Here is a 23,346-nt window from a genome sequence, read left to right as displayed (position 1 = left end):
GGCATGGCAGAAAATGCTAAATAAATGCTTTGTAGTGGCATTAAGCAATGAAGTGGAAGGGAGAATACCAATCTGGGAAGGCCTGACAGGGCTGGGGAAAAATAACTAGATGGGATGTTACAATGCTAAAAGTCAGAAACTGAACTTTTTGGTCTGAAAAAGGACTGGGAACACAGGACTCACCAAGAACCCTAGAAAGGAGTATAGGTTTTGTTAAAACCACTGGTAGAGCTTCCATGCAGGTCCAATAAGAAGGGTGTGGTCTTGGGTGTCTAGAGGAAAACAGTAACGGTGCCAGCCTGCAGGGCCACAGTAAACTGTAGCCTTGGAAACCGTAATCCTGCAGGGCCGCAGTAAAGAGTAGCCTTGGAAACCGTAATGTAAGTCTATGGGTGCAGAGACAGCAAGTGGTTCCAGCCACCAAGGACAGACTGAGGAATGGTCTTGGAAGCAGGAAAATGTACCACTTTACAGGAGCAGAACAATCACTGATCTGGGAGATAGTACCGGGCCCAGTGTACAGGACTACAGTGATGAGTCAACTATGAAACAGTAAACATTTTGTTTACAGGAACAAATCAAGCAGTGCGTCAACGAAACTGTAATAGTAGCAGGCTACAAGAGAAGACCAAGGAGTAATGGCACCAGTCTACTGGAGCAAAGTGAGAACTGTCCTGGGAACAGTAATGATACCTGTCTACTGCAGCAGAGTGAGAAGTGACCCAGGAAACTGAAATAATACCTGTTTACACGGGCAGAGTAAGAAATGACCCAGAAAACATTAGTCGTACCTGTCTACAGGGGCAGAGTGAGAAATGACCCAGGAAACAGTAATGGTATGTGTCCACAGAGGCAGAGTGAGAAATGACCCAGGAAACGGTAGTTGTATCTGTCTACAGGGGCAGAGAGAAAAATGACCCAGGAAACAGTAGTTGTACCTGTCTACAGGGGCAGAGAGAAAAATGACCCAGGAAACAGTAATGGTACCTGTCAACAGGGGCAGAGTGAGAAATGACCCTGGAAACAATGGTTTGTGTCCACAGAGGAAGAGGGAAAAATGACCCAGGAAACTGAAATGGTACCTTTCCACAGAGGCAGAGTGAGAAATGTCCCACAAAACAGTAATCATATCTGTCTATATGGGCAGAGTGAGAAATGACCCAGGAAAGAGTAATGGTATGTGTCCACAGGGGCAGAGTGAGAAATGACCCAAAAAGCAGTAATCATACCTGTGTGCTGGAGCAGAGTGTGAAGTGACCCAGGTAAGCAATAATGGTCATCTGCAGGAGCAGAGTGAGATGTGGCCCAGGAAGCAGGAATGGTACTTTGTCGACAGGGGCAAAGTGAGAAGTGACCCAGGAAGCAGAACTAGCAAATGTCTGCTGGAGCAGAGTGAGAAATGACCCAGGAAGCAGTAATGGTACCTGTCAACAGGGACAGAGTGCGGAGTGACCCAAGAAGCAGTAATAGTACCTGTCCAAAGGAGCCAAACAAAGAGTAGCCTGGAAAATGGTAATGGTACCGTCTGCAGGACCAGAGTAAGAAGTGCCCCAGGAAGCAGTAATGGTACCATCTGCAGGAGCAAAGTAAGAAGTGCCCCAGGAAGTAGTAATGGTACCTGTCTGCATGAGCAGAGTGAGGAGTGACTCAGGGAAGGATAATGATACAGTTTACAGGCGCGAAATGAGGACTGTCCAGAAATCGGTAATACTACCTGTCTGTTTTAGCAAAACATGGAGCGGCCTAGAAAATTACAGAGCAGTGTGAGGCTGAATTCACACATAGACAAAATGATGGACGCGTTACTGAACTCAACTTACACGATAATCCCAGAGCAGAATAAGCTGCTTTATGAACTTCAGCATGAAGCAGCTGTAGATAGAGCCTGTCAATGTGATCTGATCCATTACTATGACTGCGTCACTAGGGAAGTAAAGAGCAGCAGGCCTGTGGATTTCGTCTTCGCTGACTTTAATAGATATTTTGATTTGTTGTCCCACTGGAGGTTTCTTGTAAGATAAGATGGATATGAGTAGGTAGCAAGCATTTAGGATGGCTGAGAAATATGCAGTTAGGAGGTTGATGATAGTAATAAAGTATGTGGTACCTTGCAGTGAGCAGTCCCACGTTCAGGCCTAAGTGGTACCTTGCAGTGAGCAGTCCCACGTTCAGGCCTAAGTGGTACCTTGCAGTGAGCAGTCCCACATTCAGGCCCAAGTGGGGCCTTGCAGTGAGGAGTCCCACGTTCAGGCCCAAGTGGGGCCTTGCAGTGAGGAGTCCCACGTTCAAGCCTAATTTATGGTCTTGAACTGTATGTCCTACATAGAAAAATTGGATCAAACATTTTACATAGGACTCCAAGGTTGGGGGTGACATAAATAAGAATGAAAAAGCTTTAAAAAGTAAAGAGGCCTCCTATGTGAGGTAACTGTTTCACTTACATACCATGCCTGGGGACTGACAGCCAGAGGGATGAATACTCTGTTGAAGTTCTGCCCAGTGACATAGATAATGTCCTTAATGGGGTGCCACTGACCCATGTTTGAGGAGAGCTCAGGCACCTATAGAAGATGTCCATGGAGGATGGGAATGAGCTGACATTGCCAGCTTGCCCATCCTGTGGGAGGGAGATGGAATGCCTACCCACAAAGGGTGACACCTGGTGGGAGCACTAAGTGTTTCACAGGGGAGTCTAGCCACCCAAACCTGCACAGTCATGGTGAATAATGTCCAGCAACCAGCCACGGTAACACTTCAGCTTTATCCTAAAAACACACAAAAAGTTTATGATCCCCACCCCTGTCATTAATGGGGACCCAATCAATTACAAAAAAAAATAATTTTTTTTTAAACTAGGACAATTTTTACTATGTCCAAAAAGTGCATTATGTACATTTCCAGTTTTTATAGCTCTCAAGTGTTCCCCTATTCTGCCTTTAAGTCTGCTGGTGGTTTTACCCACATAGAAAGCCGGACAGCTAACACATGTTGCTACATATACCAATATAGTGGTATTGCAACTGCATTTTCCTGGACATGAAATAGTGCATTCATGTCCTTGAATGACTACTAACGACAATATCTACACATTCCACATTTATTTATTAAAAAATGTATTTTTTTTTGTAATTGATCAGGTCCCCATTAATGATAGGGAAGGGGATGATAAACTTTTGGTAGAAACTAAAGAGCTCAAGTGGCAGTTGAGGCTCAATGCCACACAATTACCAGGTTTAAATGAAGGGGTGTCATTTACCCCAATATTGAAACAAAGAGCTAATATTATACCCTAAGGGGACATTTTGATAATTGGTTAAATTATTTTTTATTAAATTGTTGTTTATTAGGTAATCTATTTAATATGAAATATATATAGAATTATACTAAAGATTAGTATTTATACAGCCTGTGGTTATATTATATTATGAAGTTAAATACATATGTATGATTTTTCTTCCCTTATATGTTTTAAATGTGCATAAGTTTATATATACACTTGTTATGTATTGGTAGTTGATAATATATATATATATGGGTCTATATGACATGGTCGACAGTTCAAATGATCGACAGTTTATTTGGTCGACAGTTCATTTGATCGACAAGTATTTTAGGTGGGGGGCTTCGCCCCCCACACCCCCCAATGTAGGGGGCTGTGCCTCCCACACCCCCCTAACTATATATATCAACTCCAGGGTTGCACAACATTGGGGAAGGGGGCAAATCTGCTTGTCAACCAAATGAACTGTCGACCAAATGAGTGTCGATCATATGAACTGCCGACCATGTCAACTGCCGACCATGTCATATAGACCCATATATATATATATAGATATATATATATAGATATATATATATATATATATATATATGTTTTTAACAAGTATTAGATAGTTTTAGAAATATAGTATTTATTTATTCGTGCATGTAAAAATGTGAAGATTTGAATTCAGGGTGCATGTTTGATTGGTTTGCACAGTAATTGACGGCATTATTTAAATGGATGGATTTTACTTTCCAATGACTCTGATGAAGCCAAATTTTTGGCGAAAGTGGATTTTGTGTATTTTTAGAATAAAGCTGAAGTGTTACCGTGGCTGGTTGCTGGACATTATTCATTTTTTGTTCTTAGTTACAACCCTAATTGGGTTTAGTCAATGTTTACTGCACAGTCATGGTGCCTGGCACCAATAAATTGTGGAGGGACCAGCATGTGGAGGCAGACTTCCCCTTGGGAGACTGCAATAGTGGAGTTAACAGAGCTGCTAAGGGGGACAGACTTCTCACAATGGGGTGAGTGTAGGCTGCCACAGGACTGGTAGCTTGGCCCACTCCCTACTGTCTGATTCTTGCTGTGGAATTGAGGGCAAGTCAGGATTCCCTGGCAGGAACAAATGGGTTGTAGTACTCGCACCCATCCCAGCAATGCCCATTTCCTATGCCCATAGAATGAAGGAACAAAATGGGTCGAGCTACTGGGAAGGTACTTGGAGGTGAAAAAAAAAAAAGAAATTCTGCAAAGTGTATGATTCTGTAACTGTGAAATGAATGCATGACTGTACAGTTGGAGGAGTCAGCCTGAAGTATCTAGAACAAGAAAATGACCTGGAGGTTATCACTGCAGAAGATCTATGTCGTCAGGTGCAAAGTGAGGGAAAGCAGCACAAGCCAACCACATGGGGTCTATAGCTGGGAGATGGGAATTAGGACAGCAGTTGCAGATATCTCCTCTTTCAGGGTCATAGGTAGGTACTAGACTATCTGCCCGAAGGCATTTATAAGCCTAGCCAGAATGTGTTGGCTTTCGCCACCCCATTAGATTAGTTCCCTGTGCCTCTGTCCAGCAGAGCCACTGAAGTGATCCCTGGGGTAAACTTTCTGTTTCCCATCCACTCATCAAGGTTTCTCTTGAAGAGGGTTAGTGAGGGGCTCTGCCTAATGTAGATTGGAATCTTGTTCCAAAGCATGGGAAGTCTCTGGGACAGGAATCTATCCCTCCAGCATGTCCTATTTATTGTTGTGGTGAGGTTTAGATCCCTAGACCATGTGGCTTGAGGGGATATGGTTTTCTTTAGGTGGAGCATGTCCATCAAATCTGGGTTGGACATGGCCTTGTATGTCAGGCAGAGATCACCTCTGAGTTGGCGGTATGCAACTGAGTACAGCTGGAGTTTCTTCAGTCGAGCTGCATAGGGCAACTGCTTGAGGCCAATGATCCTCTTGGTGAGGTACTTCTGTGGTCTTTCCAGCTGTTGCAGGTGTCTTGTAAGGTACATCCCAAATGGGGCATCGTACTCTATGATGGGTCTGATGAGTGGTGAGTAGAGAGGCACAATGACCTCTTTTGATCTGGATGCGAACCCTTTTGTGATTAGGTGGGCCACATAGAAGGATTTTCTAACCACTTTGGCAATGTGATTATCAAAGGAGAGATTACTGTCTACTTGGGGTCCCCAGAGCCCCTTATTACATCTTCCATATTTAGGGGACTACCACCTATGTGGTAGTTTGTGGGTACTTTTTTCCAAAGGGGATGACTATGCACTTTTTGGCATTTTAGCTTGAGGCCATAATTTTGACACCAGGTATCTGTCTCAGTGAGACCCTTTTGGAGGGTGTCTGTGCCAGCCGGAGAGTCAATTATAGCCCCTAGTTTGCAGTCGTCTGTGAACTTGGTCAGTCATATTCCTCCTGTGCTCGCCTGTACATCTGAGAAGTATTTGCCAAACAGGATGGGTCCCAGGACTGAGCCCTGGGGAACGCCATTTGTAACCGGTTTAGAGTTGGATCTACCTCGCACAACTCTCACCATGTGGGTTCTGTCCGTGAGCCAGTTGGCAACCCATCTTGTGACACAGGGGTTTATGTTCAGGCTGGTGAGCTTGTCTATAATACCAGAATGGGGAATGGTGTTGAAGGCCTTTGCGAGGTCTAGGTAGGCTGTGTGTACCACCTTTCCCTCATCTGTAGCCTTGGTAACTGTCTCAAAGAAGTCCACCAGGTTTAGGAGGCATGATCTGCCCTTAACAAAGCCAAACTGGGTAGGGTCCAGTGTTTGGAGGTTCCCAATGTCTCTGTTAATGAGTTCCATGATGATGCACTCCATAGCCTTGCAGACCAAGCTAGTCAGGCTTATAGGGCGATAGTTCCCGGCATCTATTGTGGCTCCACCTTTGTGGAGCGGAATAAACGTCGCTGTGTGCAACTCTATGGGTACGTAGCCTGTGGAGAGGCTGAGTTTGAACAGTGTGTTTAGGTGAGGGGTTAGTTCGTCTTTGAGGTCATGTAGGATGCAGCCTGGGACACCGTCCATTCTCATTGATGCTGTGTTTTTGGCTTTGGAGAGGGCTGTTTTAACCTGCGTGTCTGTGATTTCAGGGGCTCTACATTCTTCTGGTGTAGTTATGGTCCCTTTTGGGGGTGAGAGGGGGGTGAAGTTTGCCCTGAACCTGTCTGCCAGGATGTTGGCGATATCTGTCAGTTCATTGTATTTTGTGCCATTCTGCACTAACTCTGAGCAGATCTGAGCAATGCCACTTAGATTCTTGACATAGCTAAAGAATGCCTTGTGGTTATCTTTGGAGTCCTTGGAAATTTTTCTTTCAAAGCTCACCTTGGATGATTTTATGAGGGATCGCAGTTTCTTGCTGATACTGATCAGGGATGTCTTCCCTTCTTGAGACTTTACTCTTTTCTGTACTAGTTTCCTCCTTCTGTTGTATAGCTTGTTTATGGCAGGGGTCCACCAGACTTGGTTTCCTTTTCTTGGAGGAGTGAGTCTTGGTTTTACTTGGGATCACACGATCCATGCATTCTTGTAGGAGCCCGTAGACTGCATTAGTAAAGGATTTTGCAGCTTGTACAGCGTTATCCTTCAGCATGGGGCTTTGAAACTTTCCACCTCGGTCTTAAGTAATGTGAAGTTTGCTTTTTAAAAGTTTTTCACGGTGGTTTCCTTGTCCGGGGGTATGGGCGGAATGTGGATATCCAAAGTGATTTGTTTATGGTCAGATCTAACCAGCGAGGGGCTGACCTCCGGCATTGTTTGATACAGTTGGTGTACCATGTGCAGACCTGTAGACCTTTGTACGAAATGGAGGTCACAGTGATCGAGACTCTTCAGAGAACGGTAACTAAGCTGCTATGTGTAACTCAAGGTGTGATATATCAGGACAAGTTAAGCGGCTCAAACGTTGTTAAAAAAGAGACAGAGTAAAAAAGATATGTATGCACAATGTAGGAAGGGAGAAATTTAATGACACAATGCTAGAAAGAAAGAAAAGGGGACGTAGAGGGGACATGACCACCATATCAACAGAGCATGTTTTTTCTTGACATTTCATAGGACTTTCATACAAAGAGTGTGGTTGACAGGTGGGATCACTGCCATGAAGAGGTGGAAGTTAAGACAACTGGTTTAAAATCTGCTTTAGGCTTCTGAATGTGACAGCATCTTCAGCATACCTCTGAACTGTACATATTTTTGCCTCATATTTTTGGTCTCTTTTTCATAAAATTCTGGCTTTTCTGGAAAATCAGTGGCAAATAAGTAAAGACTGAAGTTAGAAAATGAAGACAGACATTTCAGTTTCAGACTTCATACTCTTCAAAAAATTCATACTAATGCAAAACCTGTTATTCTGTCAACTTTCTAAGTTTGTAAGAGCACTATTTATGAATTGTCCCTATTTTTGGGCCTTTGTCCCACTTTTATTCATGGCTTTGTCCAGATTTCTTGCTCTAAGAGGTTGAGAGGTATGAGCTTCAGGTTAATAAGGTTTGCTATCTTATCAACGGTCAAGCTTCTTGAGGACCACAAGGCTGAAAAAATGGTATAAACTTATGAACCTGTGTACGTTGTAATGTACATAATTTTTTTTTACTCTTTACAATTTGTAGACTTAATATATTGCTTCTGCCCTAGGATATGGCTAAAGTTGATCCTTTCTGGATCAAGTTCTCTCGGGTGATTGTCAAGCAAATATTTAAATAAAAAAAATTCCAACATAGTAAAATCCCTATCAATATTACCCCACACACACACACACACACACACACACACATATTAAGCATATAATGCATTTTCCTAGCTTGTAGTGTGGCTTTTAAGTAACTCTGTCCTCCTTATGTACTCTAGTTCTATTGCCTTGATCCTTTCTGTTATAAGAAGGCCAAACCTCCTGTTATTTTGCATAGCCACCCTGTCCCTTTTAAAGTCTTTGTGCAGTGAGATCTTTGTAGCCCAGGCATGCTTCACCATCCGTGATATCTTTATATCCAAGGCATGCTTCACCATGCTGTTTGAGCTAGCAGTGACCTGATTATAAGGTTACTTCACCAAATACACCCCTTTTATATTGTTCAAATTGGGATCATAAGAAGACAGGCGTAATAACATGTCATTGTTTGGCTCTTCCTGATCCAAAAGTCTGAAATGTAATGGGCAGCGAAATATTGGAGCCAATGAGAAAAAAATCCTAAAGAAAGCAATGTGAGACCCTGTGCCACCATTGCATGGTTTCCACTGAAGAGGTTGAGTAATACAGAAGTGCCACTAAAATGACATAATAGCCAAGTCCTGCTTTGTTTGTACCTGAAAATGTGGGGGACCATATTATAGGGAATAAAATGCCATATATATATATATATATATATATATATATATATATATATAAATATATGTGTATATAATATATATATATCTATGTAAATATATATATATATATATAAATATATATATATATATATTATATATATGTGTGTGTGTGTATGTATATATATGTATATATATATATATATATATATATATATATATATATATATATATATATATATAAAAGTTGCATTTAACATCTAGACATCCTTTAACTTTCTCTCTGACATTTCTCCTAATGGATTTTCCTCACATATAATGGGATCTTACAGAAGTATTCTGAAGTCTAGCTATGGTGGAGAGAAGAGGAAACCTGCCTCCAGTGCAAGGTGTTAGGGGTATGATTGGCAGATACTGACTGGTTGTGTATTCATTTCCGTTCCTGCATTTCTGGATGCCTGTACAGATATAAGGCTTTTTTTAGTCAGGACTGAAGCAAAGCACTTGTTTCAGAACTTCTTGTGTGGTATAACATATAGCAGAAGACCTTTTTTTCTTTCTTTTTTGTTGCTATTTGAGTTGAGGAGGGTAACATTGGATCTTCAGACCTGACATGCTTCCTTAGGAGGCAGGTAGCTGAGGAGCATTGGGTAAGAGAACAGACCTTTTAAGTTCAGGAGTCCCAGATCAGAATTGGCACTTTGTGTTAGATGAGCCACATGCAGCTCTGGAGGTATTACTGCACAGCAATGCATTTGCTCACCTGTGTTGTGCAGTAACTGCATTGTTGTCTCCTGTTGTTGGTGATTTTATAGACTCGGTGCTCTGCCAGTTGCATTCCTGGTAATGCTATTACTTTTGGATAGTACTGGTGTTTCTGATTTGGCTCTTTGGTGTTCCCTACATTATTATAATGTCCTACATCTGCAGTGCAGCATAGGTCAGTGATGCACACTATCATATCACTGTAATCCTGCTGTACAACATCTACAGTAAGGTGCACTGTTATACTACTGTACTCATGCTGTAAAACATTAACAGTAAGGTGCACTGTTGTATCACTGTAGTCAAGCCATGCTGCATGACAAGGGTCATTACAATGCATTGTTGTATCACTGTACTTGTGCTATGCTACATCTGCAGTGCAGCATAGGCCAGTGCAGTGCACAGTTATATCACTTTAGTCATGCTATTAAGGCATGAATCAGTCAGTAAGGTGCACTGTTACATCACTTTAGTCATGATAGACCACATCTACAGTGAGTCATGAGTCACTGTTCCACGCTGTTACATTACCGTACTTGCACAGTTTTATGGGTACAGTATACCATGAGTTACTGCTGTGCAGTGTTATATCACTGTATTTATCCTGTTCTATATTTGCTCTTTTACATCACAGTAATTGTGCTCTGCTACATCTGCAGTGATGCACAAGCCAATACACTGCTATATCACTATTATCATGCTGTGTTACATTGTACTGTGTGCATGGATCAGTACTGTGCACTATGTCACTGCAGTTATTCTGTGTAACATTGCAGTGTGTGCATGGATCAGTACTGCACACTGCTATATCACTGTTGCCATGCTGTGTTACATTGTACTGTGTGCATGGATCAGTACTGTGAACTATGTCACTGCAGTTATGCTGTGTGACATTGCAGCGTTTGCGTGGATCAGTACTGTGCACTGCTATGTCACTGTAGTCACGCTGTGTTACACTGCACTGTGTGCATGGATCAGTACTGCACACTGCTATATTACTGCAGTCATGCTGTGCTACATTCAGTGTGTACATGGATCAGTACTGTGCACTGCTATGTCACTGTAGTCATGCTGTGTTACACTGCAGTGTGTGCATGGATCAGTACTGTGCACAGCTATGTCACTACAGTCATGCTGTGTTACATTGCAATGTGTACATGGATCAGTGCTGTGCTACATCACAGTGTGTGCATGGATTGGTGCTGTGCACTGCTATATCACTATTGTCATGCTGTGTTACATTCCATGTGTACATGGTTCAGTACTGCACACTGCTATGTCACTGCAGTCATGCTGTGTTACATTGTAGTGTGTGCATGGATCAGTACTGTGCACTGCTATAGCACTATTGTCATGCTGTGTTACTTTCAGTGTGTACATGGATCAGTACTGCACACTGCTATGTCACTGCAGTCATGCTGCCTTACATTGCAGCATATGCATGGATCAGTACTGTGCACTGCTATGTCACTCTAGTCATGCTGTGTTACATTGCAGTGTGTGCATGGATCAGTACTGCACACTGCTATGTCACTGCAGTCATGCCGTGTTACATTGCAGTGTGTGCATGGATCAGTACTGTGCACTGCTATGTCACTGTAGCCATGCTGTTGTACATCTGTCCTGTAGCACAGGTCACTGCTGTGCACTTTTATAGTCCTATTGTAGTGCATCTGCAGGGTGATACTGTTCACTGGACTGAGCTGTCATATCACTGTAGTCATTCTGTGCTGAACTTGTGGTGTGATGCAGGTCACTGGTTTGCACTAATATTTTATTGCATTTATGATGTGCTGTGTATGCAGCATGGACTGAGTAACTGCTGTGCACTGTTGCAGTTAATTTAATTTAATTTATTTTAATAATCAGATAAATATTACTAAGATACCATTTCTTTTAGGGGGTAATATAAGGTGAAGAGCTCTCCAGTACAAATCTAGGAACAATTTTACAGTAGCCCATCAACTACTGAACATGCTTTGGAGAGGACTGATGGTAGAAAATCCATGTGCTCAGAGGGAGAAAATGAAAACTTCACCCTGTGAGTGTCATGATATAAGGACCAAACCTATATCTTGGAGCTGAAAGTTAGCACAACTTCCCACTTTACAACCATGTCAGTGGTATTACATCCTGTGCACAATACATTTTTATTTGCTGCATATTTTAGTGTGGTTAGATCATAGGTATTTTTTTCTTGGGTCCAAGTCCAAAGTTGCATAATTTTAGTGTTCTTCTTGATTTTATGAATTTATCATTGGACATGTCTGTTTCCTGTGTGTGTAAAAAAGTCGGAGGACATTGTTTACCAGTTTGCATTACTGTAGTGCAATAATACTTTTTAAAATCACATTTACATATTGTCTCTGTGTGTTTTAAATTCTGTCATGATTGTGTATAACTGATGTACTGTACAGGGCTGATAATTGTCATAGCAATATGCATGTATTCCCACAGCATTAATAATTCAGATAACTTATTAGAACTAGTGCTGTATCTTAAAAATGATAACATTAACATCAAGAAGAACATATATAAAGTTCTTTTGAGCTATTATGAGTCTAGCAAAAGTGAATTCAGGCAGTGTGTTTAAACTGTGTTGTAGGAGAAGTGAGTAACCCCCCCAGAAACACTATGAATGAACCCTTAACTGATTCTGGTTACAGGCTGTGTAGCTTGCTTTCCTTGAACTGTGTTCACTAAACTCGAAGTGAAATGCAGATTTTAATTGCTGACTATTAATTTGTGATGGAAAGAGCTGAACAGTCATAGATTACCATACCCAAAGGAGGAGTCGCAAATAGAAGCAGGTTTCTTTGATCAAAGTAATTGTTAAATTAAGTCTATGAGAATTATATAAAACACTGGCAAAATGACAAATACTGTTGAATGTTTTTAACAAAGTGAAATGAAATTGATAAAAGGTTGGTTACTGACGTTGTGTAAAATGAATGTACTAAGCTGCTGAAACAAATGTATTTGGAAAGTGTTCTTTTAGCATGATATATGTGTTAAAGCTGTTTACTTAGGAAATTGTTGAATCTGGAGATGCAAATAATAGTGAGCTTTGCAAAGTTATATAGTTTCCTGTAGGGGGTCATGGCTAGAGGTAAAATGCAACATATAGTTTAAACATTTTGGTACCCATATTAATCAACATATTTCAGAGGCTGTCATTAACATGCTTAGTTTGTATATGTAAAGGTTGATAAGTTGAACCACTTTAAGCAGCTGTGTCACATTCAGTGGTAGTAGCATCACACACCTGCTTTGTCACATTGTGTATAACAGAGAGAAGACACTGGCATACACTTCAGTCTGCTTTGGATTTACCACAATCAGTAGTGTGGTACACCAAAACTATATTTCACTGTCTAGTCTGATACTGACAAAATATAAATAAGGAGTTTAATTCTCTAACCTTACACTTTGCATTGTCATACACCTGAAGGCAAGCTCAGATAGTTGAAGAACAAGTAATGTGCCATATCTTCAGTAATTTCCCAAACAGTAGCTACAGAATAAACAGGTTTGGTGAAGAAGGCTAACTTTTTTAAGTCCTAACACAAAATTGTCATCTGTGTGTATCTTTCAGTACACATCAATAGGTATTAACCATATTATGTGTTACAACTGTTGACAGTCATTTGCAATGGCGCCAACTATTTTTTTGGTATGTTTTCATGTTGTATATTAATACTAGAATCATTCCAAACAATGATAGAAGATAGTCGCTGCCTTATACAGATGATGGATGCATTCAGTGGTAGTAGCATCACACACCTGCTTTGTCACATTGTGTATAACAGAGAGAAGACACTGGCATACACTTCAGTCTGCTTTGGATTTACCACAATCAGTAGTGTGGTACACCAAAACTATATTTCACTGTCTAGTCTGATACTGACAAAATATAAATAAGGAGTTTAATTCTCTAACCTTACACTTTGCATTGTCATACACCTGAAGGCAAGCTCAGATAGTTGAAGAACAAGTAATGTGCCATATCTTCAGTAATTTCCCAAACAGTAGCTACAGAATAAACAGGTTTGGTGAAGAAGGCTAACTTTTTTAAGTCCTAACACAAAATTGTCATCTGTGTGTATCTTTCAGTACACATCAATAGGTATTAACCATATTATGTGTTACAACTGTTGACAGTCATTTGCAATGGCGCCAACTATTTTTTTTGGTATGTTTTCATGTTGTATATTAATACTAGAATCATTCCAAACAATGATAGAAGATAGTCGCTGCCTTATACAGATGATGGATGCATTCTTTCGGTGGTCGCTGCCTTATACAGATGATGGATGCATTCTTTCGGTGGTCGCTGCCTTATACAGATGATGGATGCATTCTTTCGGTGGTCGCTGCCTTATACAGATGATGGATGCATTCTTTCGGTGGTCGCTGCCTTATACAGATGATGGATGCATTCTTTCCGTGGTCGCTGCCTTATACAGATGATGGATGCATTCTTTCGGTGGTCGCTGCCTTATACAGATGATGGATGCATTCTTTCGGTGGTCGCTGCCTTATACAGATGATGGATGCATTCTTTCGGTGGTCACTGCCTTATACAGATGATGGATGCATTCTTTCGGTGTCCACCCTACACTTGCTGATGGTGCTGCGGGGTCGTACTTCCTTCAAAGCCATTTATAAATTTTAAGAATCAAGATGGTATGGCATACTAAATATGTCTCCAACAGATTACATTCCTGACTGCCTACAATATTCACTTTATAATGCTCCCCTTTGTCATATTTTCCTGTAGACAGTTCAGTTATCTGTCTTGGGATGTCTGCCTGCTTCATGAAAAGATCTAGTATAAAGAATAGCTCAGGTTAACAAAGGTGCAGAGTGCTTACTTCAAAAAGAGGACACTCCCTGCTAAGACTTATTGAGTTGCAAAACCACTGAAGTACACTGATGCTTAAAATATAACTCTGATTATTAACTAAAATGGTGTAATTGAACATCCTTTCAGTTACTGTACAATACTTCACATAAGTACACACTGTAGGTGGCACTTACCTTCTTTGTTTGTGTATTTTGCCCCTCTCTCTATTTTCTGTGACTAGTTTCCCTCTCTCCATAACTAGGAGACATACCGGGTTCCCTTCTGATACTTGCCTGACACATAACTATTCTTAGGGTGTAGACAAAAAAATGTTACTTGTTGCTGCTGAATAGTGGAGTGTATTTATGAAATTTGGCAATAGATGTTATCACAATTTAACTTCTTTTTGTACAGTGTCAGCTTCATCTGTGCTGTTGGATCATAACATTAAGCAAATTCCTTGTACTTTCAGATGCCGGAATCCTTTGAAGATGTTGCTGTTGATTTTACAGTGGAAGAGTGGAAGCTGTTAAGCAAACGGGATAAGGAACTGCATAAGGAAGTGATGGTACAGAACTACGAGCACATGGTATCAGTAGGTAAGGAGGCCACATATAGGCTACACAAGAAGTTACATCACAAAACTAAATCTCTTAAAAGCTCCTAAATGCTTTATCCCATGCATGGTTCCCCTCAAATTATCTCTGGTATGATCCCAGTTATTCTCATTAGGGTGATCTGTAACCAAATGGGATCATTGTTTGAGCACAGAAAGAGAAATTAGCTAGGCTTAAAATGGCCCACAAGGGCAGTTAGTCTAGTACTTGCCTATGAACTGTAGGCACATGTTGTCATTAGGTAAGGGGATCATATTAGGGCTACACAGGAAGTGATATCACAGAACTGTGAGCACATGCACACAGTGTTATTAGGTGAGAAGAATGATATCAGGGCTATACAGGAAGTGATGTCAGAAAACTACAAGCACATGGTGTCATTAGGTAAAGAGGATGGTGTCAGAGCTACACAGACAAATGGTGGTACAGAACTACAAATATGTGGTGTCAGTAATCAAGGAGGATGATTCCAGAGTTTCATAGAAAGATGTTACCCTTCTCCCTTTAACCATTCTTATACTTTTTAAGTATTCCAGCAATCTTTCATTAATTCCACATCTTGGTATGTTAAAATACTAAATATCTGTTTAACCAGCATCTCTAAATCACACAAATAATAACATCATCAACCATTTTATTATGTCCACATTAAGACATTGTCCATAATATGTTATCAATTTTGCTGATATCAAGTTAGTATAATCTTGCAGTCTTTTAGTTTTTTTTTCCTTTGCAATGTAACACATGCTGTACAGTAACTTCTCTTTTTTAAGTTCACAAAATGTTTGATTTTTAATACTATGGCAGCAATTAACCCAATTTATAACTTGGATGGTTCACTAAATCAGTACTTGTTCAATATTTGATGTTTGCCAAGGTGCTTTTCTCCCAAAAATGTACCAAGAATTGCCTCCGTCTGTAGTTTGTATGGAGCTACCTGTGTTAATAATATATTTATTTGTACTCGGAAATTCTTTTTTAATTAGTTTCATACTACCACTGGAACTATCTGGTTGCCTTTATAGGCTCATTATAAGCCTAGCCATGCAGCCCAAAGGGGTGCATGTCAGGACATAATTTAACATCTGTGATGTAAGTGTTAGACCAGGAGCAAATTTTCGATTTCCCATCCACTGGTCCAGGTTGCACTTGAATAGGTTTAGGGTAGGGCTGTGCTTCTTATGGATGGAAAGCCAATTCCACAGAATGGGAATTCTCTGAGATACATACCTGTCCCTCCAGTATGTACTATTTAAGTTGCAAGCGAAGTTTAAATGCTTAAATCTAGTAGTTCTGGTGCTGTTCATTTTGCGTATATATAAAAGGTCTATCACGGTGGGATCCAAGGATGTCTTGTATGCCAGGCATAAGTCGCCCCTCTGCATGCTGATGATATTAACCATCCACTCCCAGCAGTCGTCAAGAAAGTGGAAGCAAGAACAAACAGAGACACTAGGCCAATTTAACTCTGTGTAAGTGACCACTTAAGAAGACAGCAGCTAGTTTGGACTCTGATGCCATCTGTAAGCCTGTTTATAGGCAGGCCTTACATAACGTACACTGGGAGTAGGCCTTTCAGAATCAGGGCAGACTTACACTGAGAGCAACTGGTTTGAAGTTTGGACTATTGTAGTTGAAGAAAGCAGCCTTTATTTCACATATTGTAGTTTCCGATTCCATATTTTGACATTTTATTATGGCTCAAAGTTCAGAGGACACTGTAGTCACTAGGTATAGCTGTTTCACTAAAAAAGCAGCTTTTTTGCTTGCATATTTTTCTCTGCATCTTCTTACTTGGTCAGTATTTTTTGTGAACATCTAATTTCACCTGACACAGTGGGGCCAGCATGGTTTAACCCTGTGGTAGGAAATTTTTCATCTTTGCATGGCTTAAGCCTGTGGCAGGAATGTTTCCATCTTTGCGTGGCTTAACCCTGTGGTAGGAATGTTTCCATCTTTGCATGGCTTAACCCTGTATTAGGAATGTTTCCATCTTTGCATGGCTTAACCCTGTGCTAGGAATGTTTCCATCTTTGCATGGCTTAACCCTGTGGTGGGAATGTTTCCATCTTTGCATGGCTTAACCCTGTGGCAGGAATGTTTCCATCTTTGCGTGGCTTAACCCTGTGGTAGGAATGTTTCCATCTTTGCATGGCTTAACCCTGTATTAGGAATGTTTCCATCTTTGCATGGCTTAACCCTGTGCTAGGAATGTTTCCATCTTTGCATGGCTTAACCCTGTGGTGGGAATGTTTCCATCTTTGCATGGCTTAACCCTGTGGCAGGAATGTTTCCATCTTTGCATGGCTTAACCCTGTGGCAGGAATGTTTCCATCTTTGCATGGCTTAACCCTGTGGTGGGAATGTTTCCATCTTTGCATGGCTTAACCCTGTGGCAGGAATGTTTCCATCTTTGCATGGCTTAACCCTGTGGCAGGAATGTTTCCATCTTTGCATGGCTTAACCCTGTGGTGGGAATGTTTCCATCTTTGCATGGCTTAACCCTGTGGTGGGAATGTTTCCATCTTTGCATGGCTTAACCCTGTGGCGGGAATGTTTCCATCTTTGCATGGCTTAACCCTGTGGTGGGAATGTTTCCATCTTTGCATGGCTTAACCCTGTGGCAGGAATGTTTCCATCTTTGCATGGCTTAACCCTGTGGCAGGAATGTTTCCATCTTTGCATGGCTTAACCCTGTGGTGGGAATGTTTCCATCTTTGCATGGCTTAACCCTGTGGTGGGAATGTTTCCATCTTTGCATGGCTTAACCCTGTGCTAGGAATGTTTCCATCTTTGCATGGCTTAACCGTGTGGTAGGAATGTTTCCATCTTTGTGTGGCTTAACCCTGTGGTAGGAATGTTTCCATCTTTGCGTGATTTTTCCAGTCATGACATCAGCACTCATGGCAGGAATTGGCACCTTTTCTATTCCTGGAAGCATGCAACTACTCTTGACTTGTAATCGTATATCTATATTTATAATCTATATATGTAGATTTCCAGCCTTAAGGACTAAGATGTCCGCCACCTTAAAGGAAAACCTAAAACCACAGGGAAGACTGGCACTTCCTGAGCAATGATGTTGCTGGTTGAGCCTCCTTAAAACCAGCAAAAAAGAATCACAAACTGTAGTCAGTCTGAGCTAAAACTTCAGAGTAATCAAGCACTTATAATTTTTATTGCAAAATAAAAAAAGTAATAATAGATAAGTGCTTTGCCCTGAGCAGAGCTTCATCAGATCTAACTGTAAATCAACACAGCAGTATGCTGAAGGCAGCTTATTGTCTGTGGGCGTCAGTGTGAGTTTTTAAGCTGTGTGTTTCTGAAGTCCATTTATGTTGTACTGACAAGGTCACAAACAGTCTGAAATATGGCATGTCTGCAGCTGGTGTGGTTTGGCTTTATTGTCCTGAATGTAGCCATAAAGTCTTAAAAAGTAAAATGTGATGGGTATTCAGAAGCCATGGAGCTGAAACACACTGGTGTGTCCTTTTGGGGTTATTTGCATATATCCCATGGGCCTCCAGCACAGGAGGTTTAAGGTATTGCAAAGTCTTTCTTGCAGTAATTAGAATTCTAAACACAAAGCCAGCATTCTAGGAGGCTGTTCAGATAAAAAAAAAATATTTAAAAGCCAATGGAAAGTTATACTGATGAAGTCCATGAGTTATCTATAAAACAGTTTACTGGCGTTTGAATAAATCATTTGATATTAACAGTCTCCTGAGTCCAAAATCTTGAAAGTTCAAAATACTGAAAACTCAAAATTCTGAATTTCATAATATCGGAAAAAACTACAGGATACTAACACTTTATTTATGTATTTCTGGTGGAGTATAGTAACAAATAAAAGACAATGCATATTAGTTTACTCCACTGTACCCCCACACCCCTGCTACTTTAATATATCAACTCCAAGATCGCACTTTACTACACTAAGATGAGTTATGTTGTTTTATAGCAAATTAAAAGGGAACATGACTAAGGTTACAACAGGCAGTCATGAAGCAGGTAATGGTATGTTTGTTTGCCATTTTCTTCTGTGGAGTGCAATGTTGGAGTTGATATATTTAAGTAGCAGGGTGTATTGGGGATGCAGCCCCCCACATGGGTGGTGCAGGGGGGCTTGCCCCCCTGCTTATAGTTGGAGAAGAGTAATATGTTTTGTTATGTAGTTGTGCTGGAATATTGTAAGTGTTGGTGTACTCTGTTTTTTTGATATTATGAAATTCGGTATTTTGAACTTTAAAGATTTTGACTCAGTATTTTGAATTTTGAGATTATGAGGTTTCAAAATTTAGAAGTGGACCTATATTTATATTTATATATACATATATATATATATATATATATATATATAAGTCTACTTGAAAACACCGACACGCCAAAACACCGATGACGAGAACACCGAGACCGGAAGATTGACAACTGAGATGACTGACAGTTTTAAAGCCCGACGTTGAGAACACCGACATGTTAAGGTAAGTGTGTGATAGTGACAGACTTTAGGGTTAGGCGCGGGTTAAGTGAGTTAGGGCGCGGGTTAGGTGAGTGTGTGATAGTGACGGACCTTAGGGTTAGGGTTTGGGTTAAGGTTAGTGCATAGATAGTTTTGTACGTAAGGTTTAGTGTAGGTTTGTAAGGTTTTTGGTGTGCTTGTTGTGTGTGTGTTTTTCGGAAAAGGTATTTTGTCGGGCTTGTGAAGTTTCATGCTTTTAAACTGTCGATCATCTCAGTTGTCGATCTTCCGGTCTCGGTGTTCTCGTCGTCGGTGTTTTGGCATGTCGGTGTTTTCAAGTAGACCCATATATATATATATATATAGGAATTCCTTTGGTTCATAGGTTCCTACTAGGCTATCTGCCCTAGGGCATTTATAAGCCTAGCCAGAGTGTGTTTGGCTTTCGCCACCCATTTTAAATTAATTTTGCTATGCCCTTTTTCGAGGTTAGTATACTGTGCCTCTGTCTTAACAGTGACACAGAAGTGATACCCGGGGTAAACCTACAATCTCCCATCCACTCTTCAAGATTCCTCTTGAAGAGAGTCAATGAGGGACTCCGCCTAACCTGGACTGGGATTTTATTCCAGAGTGAAGGGAGCCTCTGGGTTATGAATCTGTCCCTCCAGCATGTCCTATTTATTTCAGTGCTGAGGTTCAAGTCTCTCGAGCGCGTAGCTCGATGGGATTTGGATTTTCTGAGGTGCAGCATGTCCATTAATTCCGGGTTAGATATGGCTTTGTACGTCAGGCACAGATCGCCTCTGAGCAGGCGGTATGCCACTGAGTAGAGCTGGAGTTTCTTTAACCGGGCAGCATATGGCATCTGTTTGAGCCCTTTCATCCTCTTGGTGAGGTACTTTTGGGGTCTTTCCAGTTGCTGCAGGTGTCTGGTAAGGTACATCCCAAAAGGGGCATTGTACTCAAGTATGGGCCTGATAAGGGATGAGTAAAGAGGCATGATGACCTCCCCTGATCTAGATGTGAATCCCTTCATGATTAGATGGGCTATATAAAATGTTTTCTAACCACTTTGGCCACGTGGTTGTCAAATGAGAGATTGCTATCAACTTGGGTCCCCAGGTCCCTAATTACGTCTTCTGTACTTAATGGATTACCACCTATGTGGTAATTTGTGGGCACTTTGTTTTTGCCAAAGGGGATGACTATACACTTTTTGGCGTTTAGCTTAAGGCCATGGCTCTGGCACCAGTTGTCTGTTTCTATGAGGCCCTTTTGGAGGATGCTTATGTCGGCTGGAGAGTCGATTATGGCGCCCAGTTTGCAGTCATCTGCGAACTTGGTCAGCCACAGTCCTTCCATGTTGGCCTGTACCTCCGAGAAATATATACCGAACAAGAGAGGTCCCAGGACTGAGCCTTGTGGGACGCCACTTGTAACTGGTTTGGAGTCTGACATGGCTCCAGCGATTCTAACCATGTGGGTTCTGTCCTTGAGCCAGTTTGAAACCCATCTAGTGACATAGGGGTTTATATTTAAGCTGGTGAGCTTATCTATAATGCCTGAGTGGAGTATTGTATCGAAGGCTTTTGCGAGGTCCAGGTAGGCTGTGTGGACCACCTTCCCCTCGTCAATGGCCTTGGTGATGGTTTCAAAGAAATCAACCAGATTTAAGAGGCAGGATCTGCCCTTAACAAAGCCGAACTGGGTATGATCCAGTGACTGTAGGTCCCCAATATCTTTATTTATGAGGTCCATGATGATCCTTTCCATAGCTTTGCAGACCAAGCTAGTCAGGCTTATGGGGTGATAGTATCCAAGATCCATTGAGGCACCACCTTTGTGGAGAGGGACCACTGTTGCTGTACGCCACTCTTTGGGTACATATCCTGTAGTAAGGCTGAGATTGAACAGTAGTTTTATGTTTGGGTTTAGCTCTTCTTGGAGTTCATGTAGGACGCAGCCCGGGACACCGTCTGGTCCCATTGATGCTGTGTTTTTTGCTTTGGAGAGGGCAGCTCTTACTTAAGCATCTGAGATGTCAGGGGGGCAGCACTCTGCTGGGATAAATATTTGCCCTTTTGGTGGGGGTTTTGCTGAACCTGTCAGCTAGGATGTTGGCAATGTCTGTGGGTTCGGTGTATTTTTTGTCATTTTGGACTAATTCTGAGCATATCTGGGAATTCCCACCTAGGTTCCTAACATAACTAAAGAAAGCCTTGTGATTATCCTTAGTGTCCTGTGCAATTTTTTTCTCGAAGCTGGCCTTGGACGATTTTATGAGTGCCCGTAGTTTTTTGCTAATACTGATCAGAGATGCCTTCCCTTTTTGGGATTTTGCTCTATCATGTAGTAGCTTCCTCCTTCTATTGTATAGTTTGTTTATGGCTGGGGCCCACCAGACAGGACGTCTGCCTTTGGAGGATTGGGTCTTGGTTTTATTTGGGATTGCATGATCCATGCATTCCTGAAGGTGTTCATAGAATGCATTTATAAAGGATTCTGCGGTCTGAGCCGTATTTTCCACAGGCCCGGGTGCTTTGAAGGATTCCACCTCGGTTTTGAGGAGTGTGAAATTTGCTTTAGAGAAGTTTTTCACTGTGGTTTTGAGGGCAGGGGGTGGAGTCGGGATGTGAATATCCAGTGAGATTAGTTTATGGTCTGATCTTACCAGTGAGGGATACACTTCTGGTCTGGAGTATAGAGTCCCCATGTTGGTGATGATCAGGTCCAGTATGTTTTCCCCTCTTGTGGGAGTGGTAACAAGTTGTTCCATAGCATTTGAGTTTATAAATTCTAGGAACCTTTGGGCTAGGGTGTTGGAGCTAGAGTAATGCTCCCAGTCTATGTTTGGGTAGTTGAAGTCGCCCAATATAATGGTGTTTGGAGAGACCTTCATATTTTCCAGTGTTCTCAGGAAGGCCGAGTGGGGTTCTTGGGTTTGGGAGGGTGGTCTGTAGCAGGCTATAAACGGGAAGGCAGTTTTACCCACTGTTAGTTGCACATGGATAGTTTCTGATGCTTTGTGCTGTGCCACCAACCTGGAGGTGTGGGTATCTTTGACGAATATTGATACTCCCCCTCCTTTTCTGGTTCAGTCCAAGTTTTGGGGCCGAAAAGCATGGTATGAGGTATAACCTGGTAGTGCTGGGGTGCTCTCGGGTGCCTTGAACCAGGTTTCTGTTACTGCACAGATATCGATGTTCTCCATGCTAAGGAGAGTTTCGAGTGCATGCATCTTGAGGTTTAGACTTCTGGCGTTGAGTAGCATTACTCTTATAGGTTCATAGGTTCATACTAGGCTATCTGCCCTAGGGCATTTATAAGCCTAGCCAGAGTTGTGTGACTTTCACCACCCCTTAGGTTGAAGAATACTATACCCATTAGTTTGCCGTGCCTCTGTCCAGCAGTGATACAGAGATGATCCCCGGGGTAAACCTACCATTTCCCATCCACTGGTCAAGATTCCTCTTGAACAGAGCCAGCGAGGTGCTCTGTCTCACATGGACCGGGATTCTGTTCCACAGCATAGGGAGTCTCTGGGTGATGAATCTGTCCCTCCAGCACGTCCTATTTATATCCGTGTTGAAGTTTAAGTCTCTTGCTCTTGTGGCTCTGGTGGATTTGGATTTTTTAGGTTCATAGGTTCATAGGTTCATACTAGGCTATCTGCCTGAGGGCATTTATAAGCCTAGCCCATAGTTTTGTGGCTTACGCCACCCCTTTAGTTTGGAGACATTATGCCCATTATTTTGCTGTGCCTCTGTCGAGCAGTGACACTGAGGTAACCCCTGGGGTGTATCTGCGATCTCCCATCCATTGGTCAAGATTCCTCTTGAACAAGGCCAGCGAGGTGCTCTGCCTCACATAAACCGGGATTTTGTTCAACAGCATAGGGAGTCTTTGGGTGATGAATCGATCCCTCCAGCACGTCCTATTAATAACCGTGTTGAGGTTTAAGTCTCCCGCCGTTGTGGCTCTGAGGGATCTAGATTTTTTGAGATGAAGCATGTTCATCAAATCTGGGTTTGACATGGCCTTGTATGTCAGGCATAGGTCACCT

The 23,346-nt window shown here is 41.7% G+C and overlaps 1 protein-coding gene across 1 annotated transcript in view; it reads left to right on the top strand.

Annotated features, from left to right (window-relative positions):
- The window catches only part of LOC122815115 (zinc finger protein 2 homolog), a 100,306-nt gene that overhangs the window by 20,372 nt on the left and 56,588 nt on the right, over nucleotides 1–23,346 (top strand). Inside the window, exon 2 of the mRNA XM_044087361.1 lies at nucleotides 14,677–14,803. Within this exon, the coding sequence (XP_043943296.1) occupies nucleotides 14,677–14,803 (127 nt within the window). The remainder of the gene's footprint in view (nucleotides 1–14,676; nucleotides 14,804–23,346) is intronic.

The sequence above is a fragment of the Protopterus annectens genome, chromosome 11.part0, assembly GCF_019279795.1.
Source record: "Protopterus annectens isolate FY-2018-M chromosome 11.part0, PAN1.0, whole genome shotgun sequence".
Taxonomy (NCBI): domain Eukaryota; kingdom Metazoa; phylum Chordata; order Ceratodontiformes; family Protopteridae; genus Protopterus; species Protopterus annectens.
This window is presented reverse-complemented; position numbering and strand designations above follow the sequence as displayed.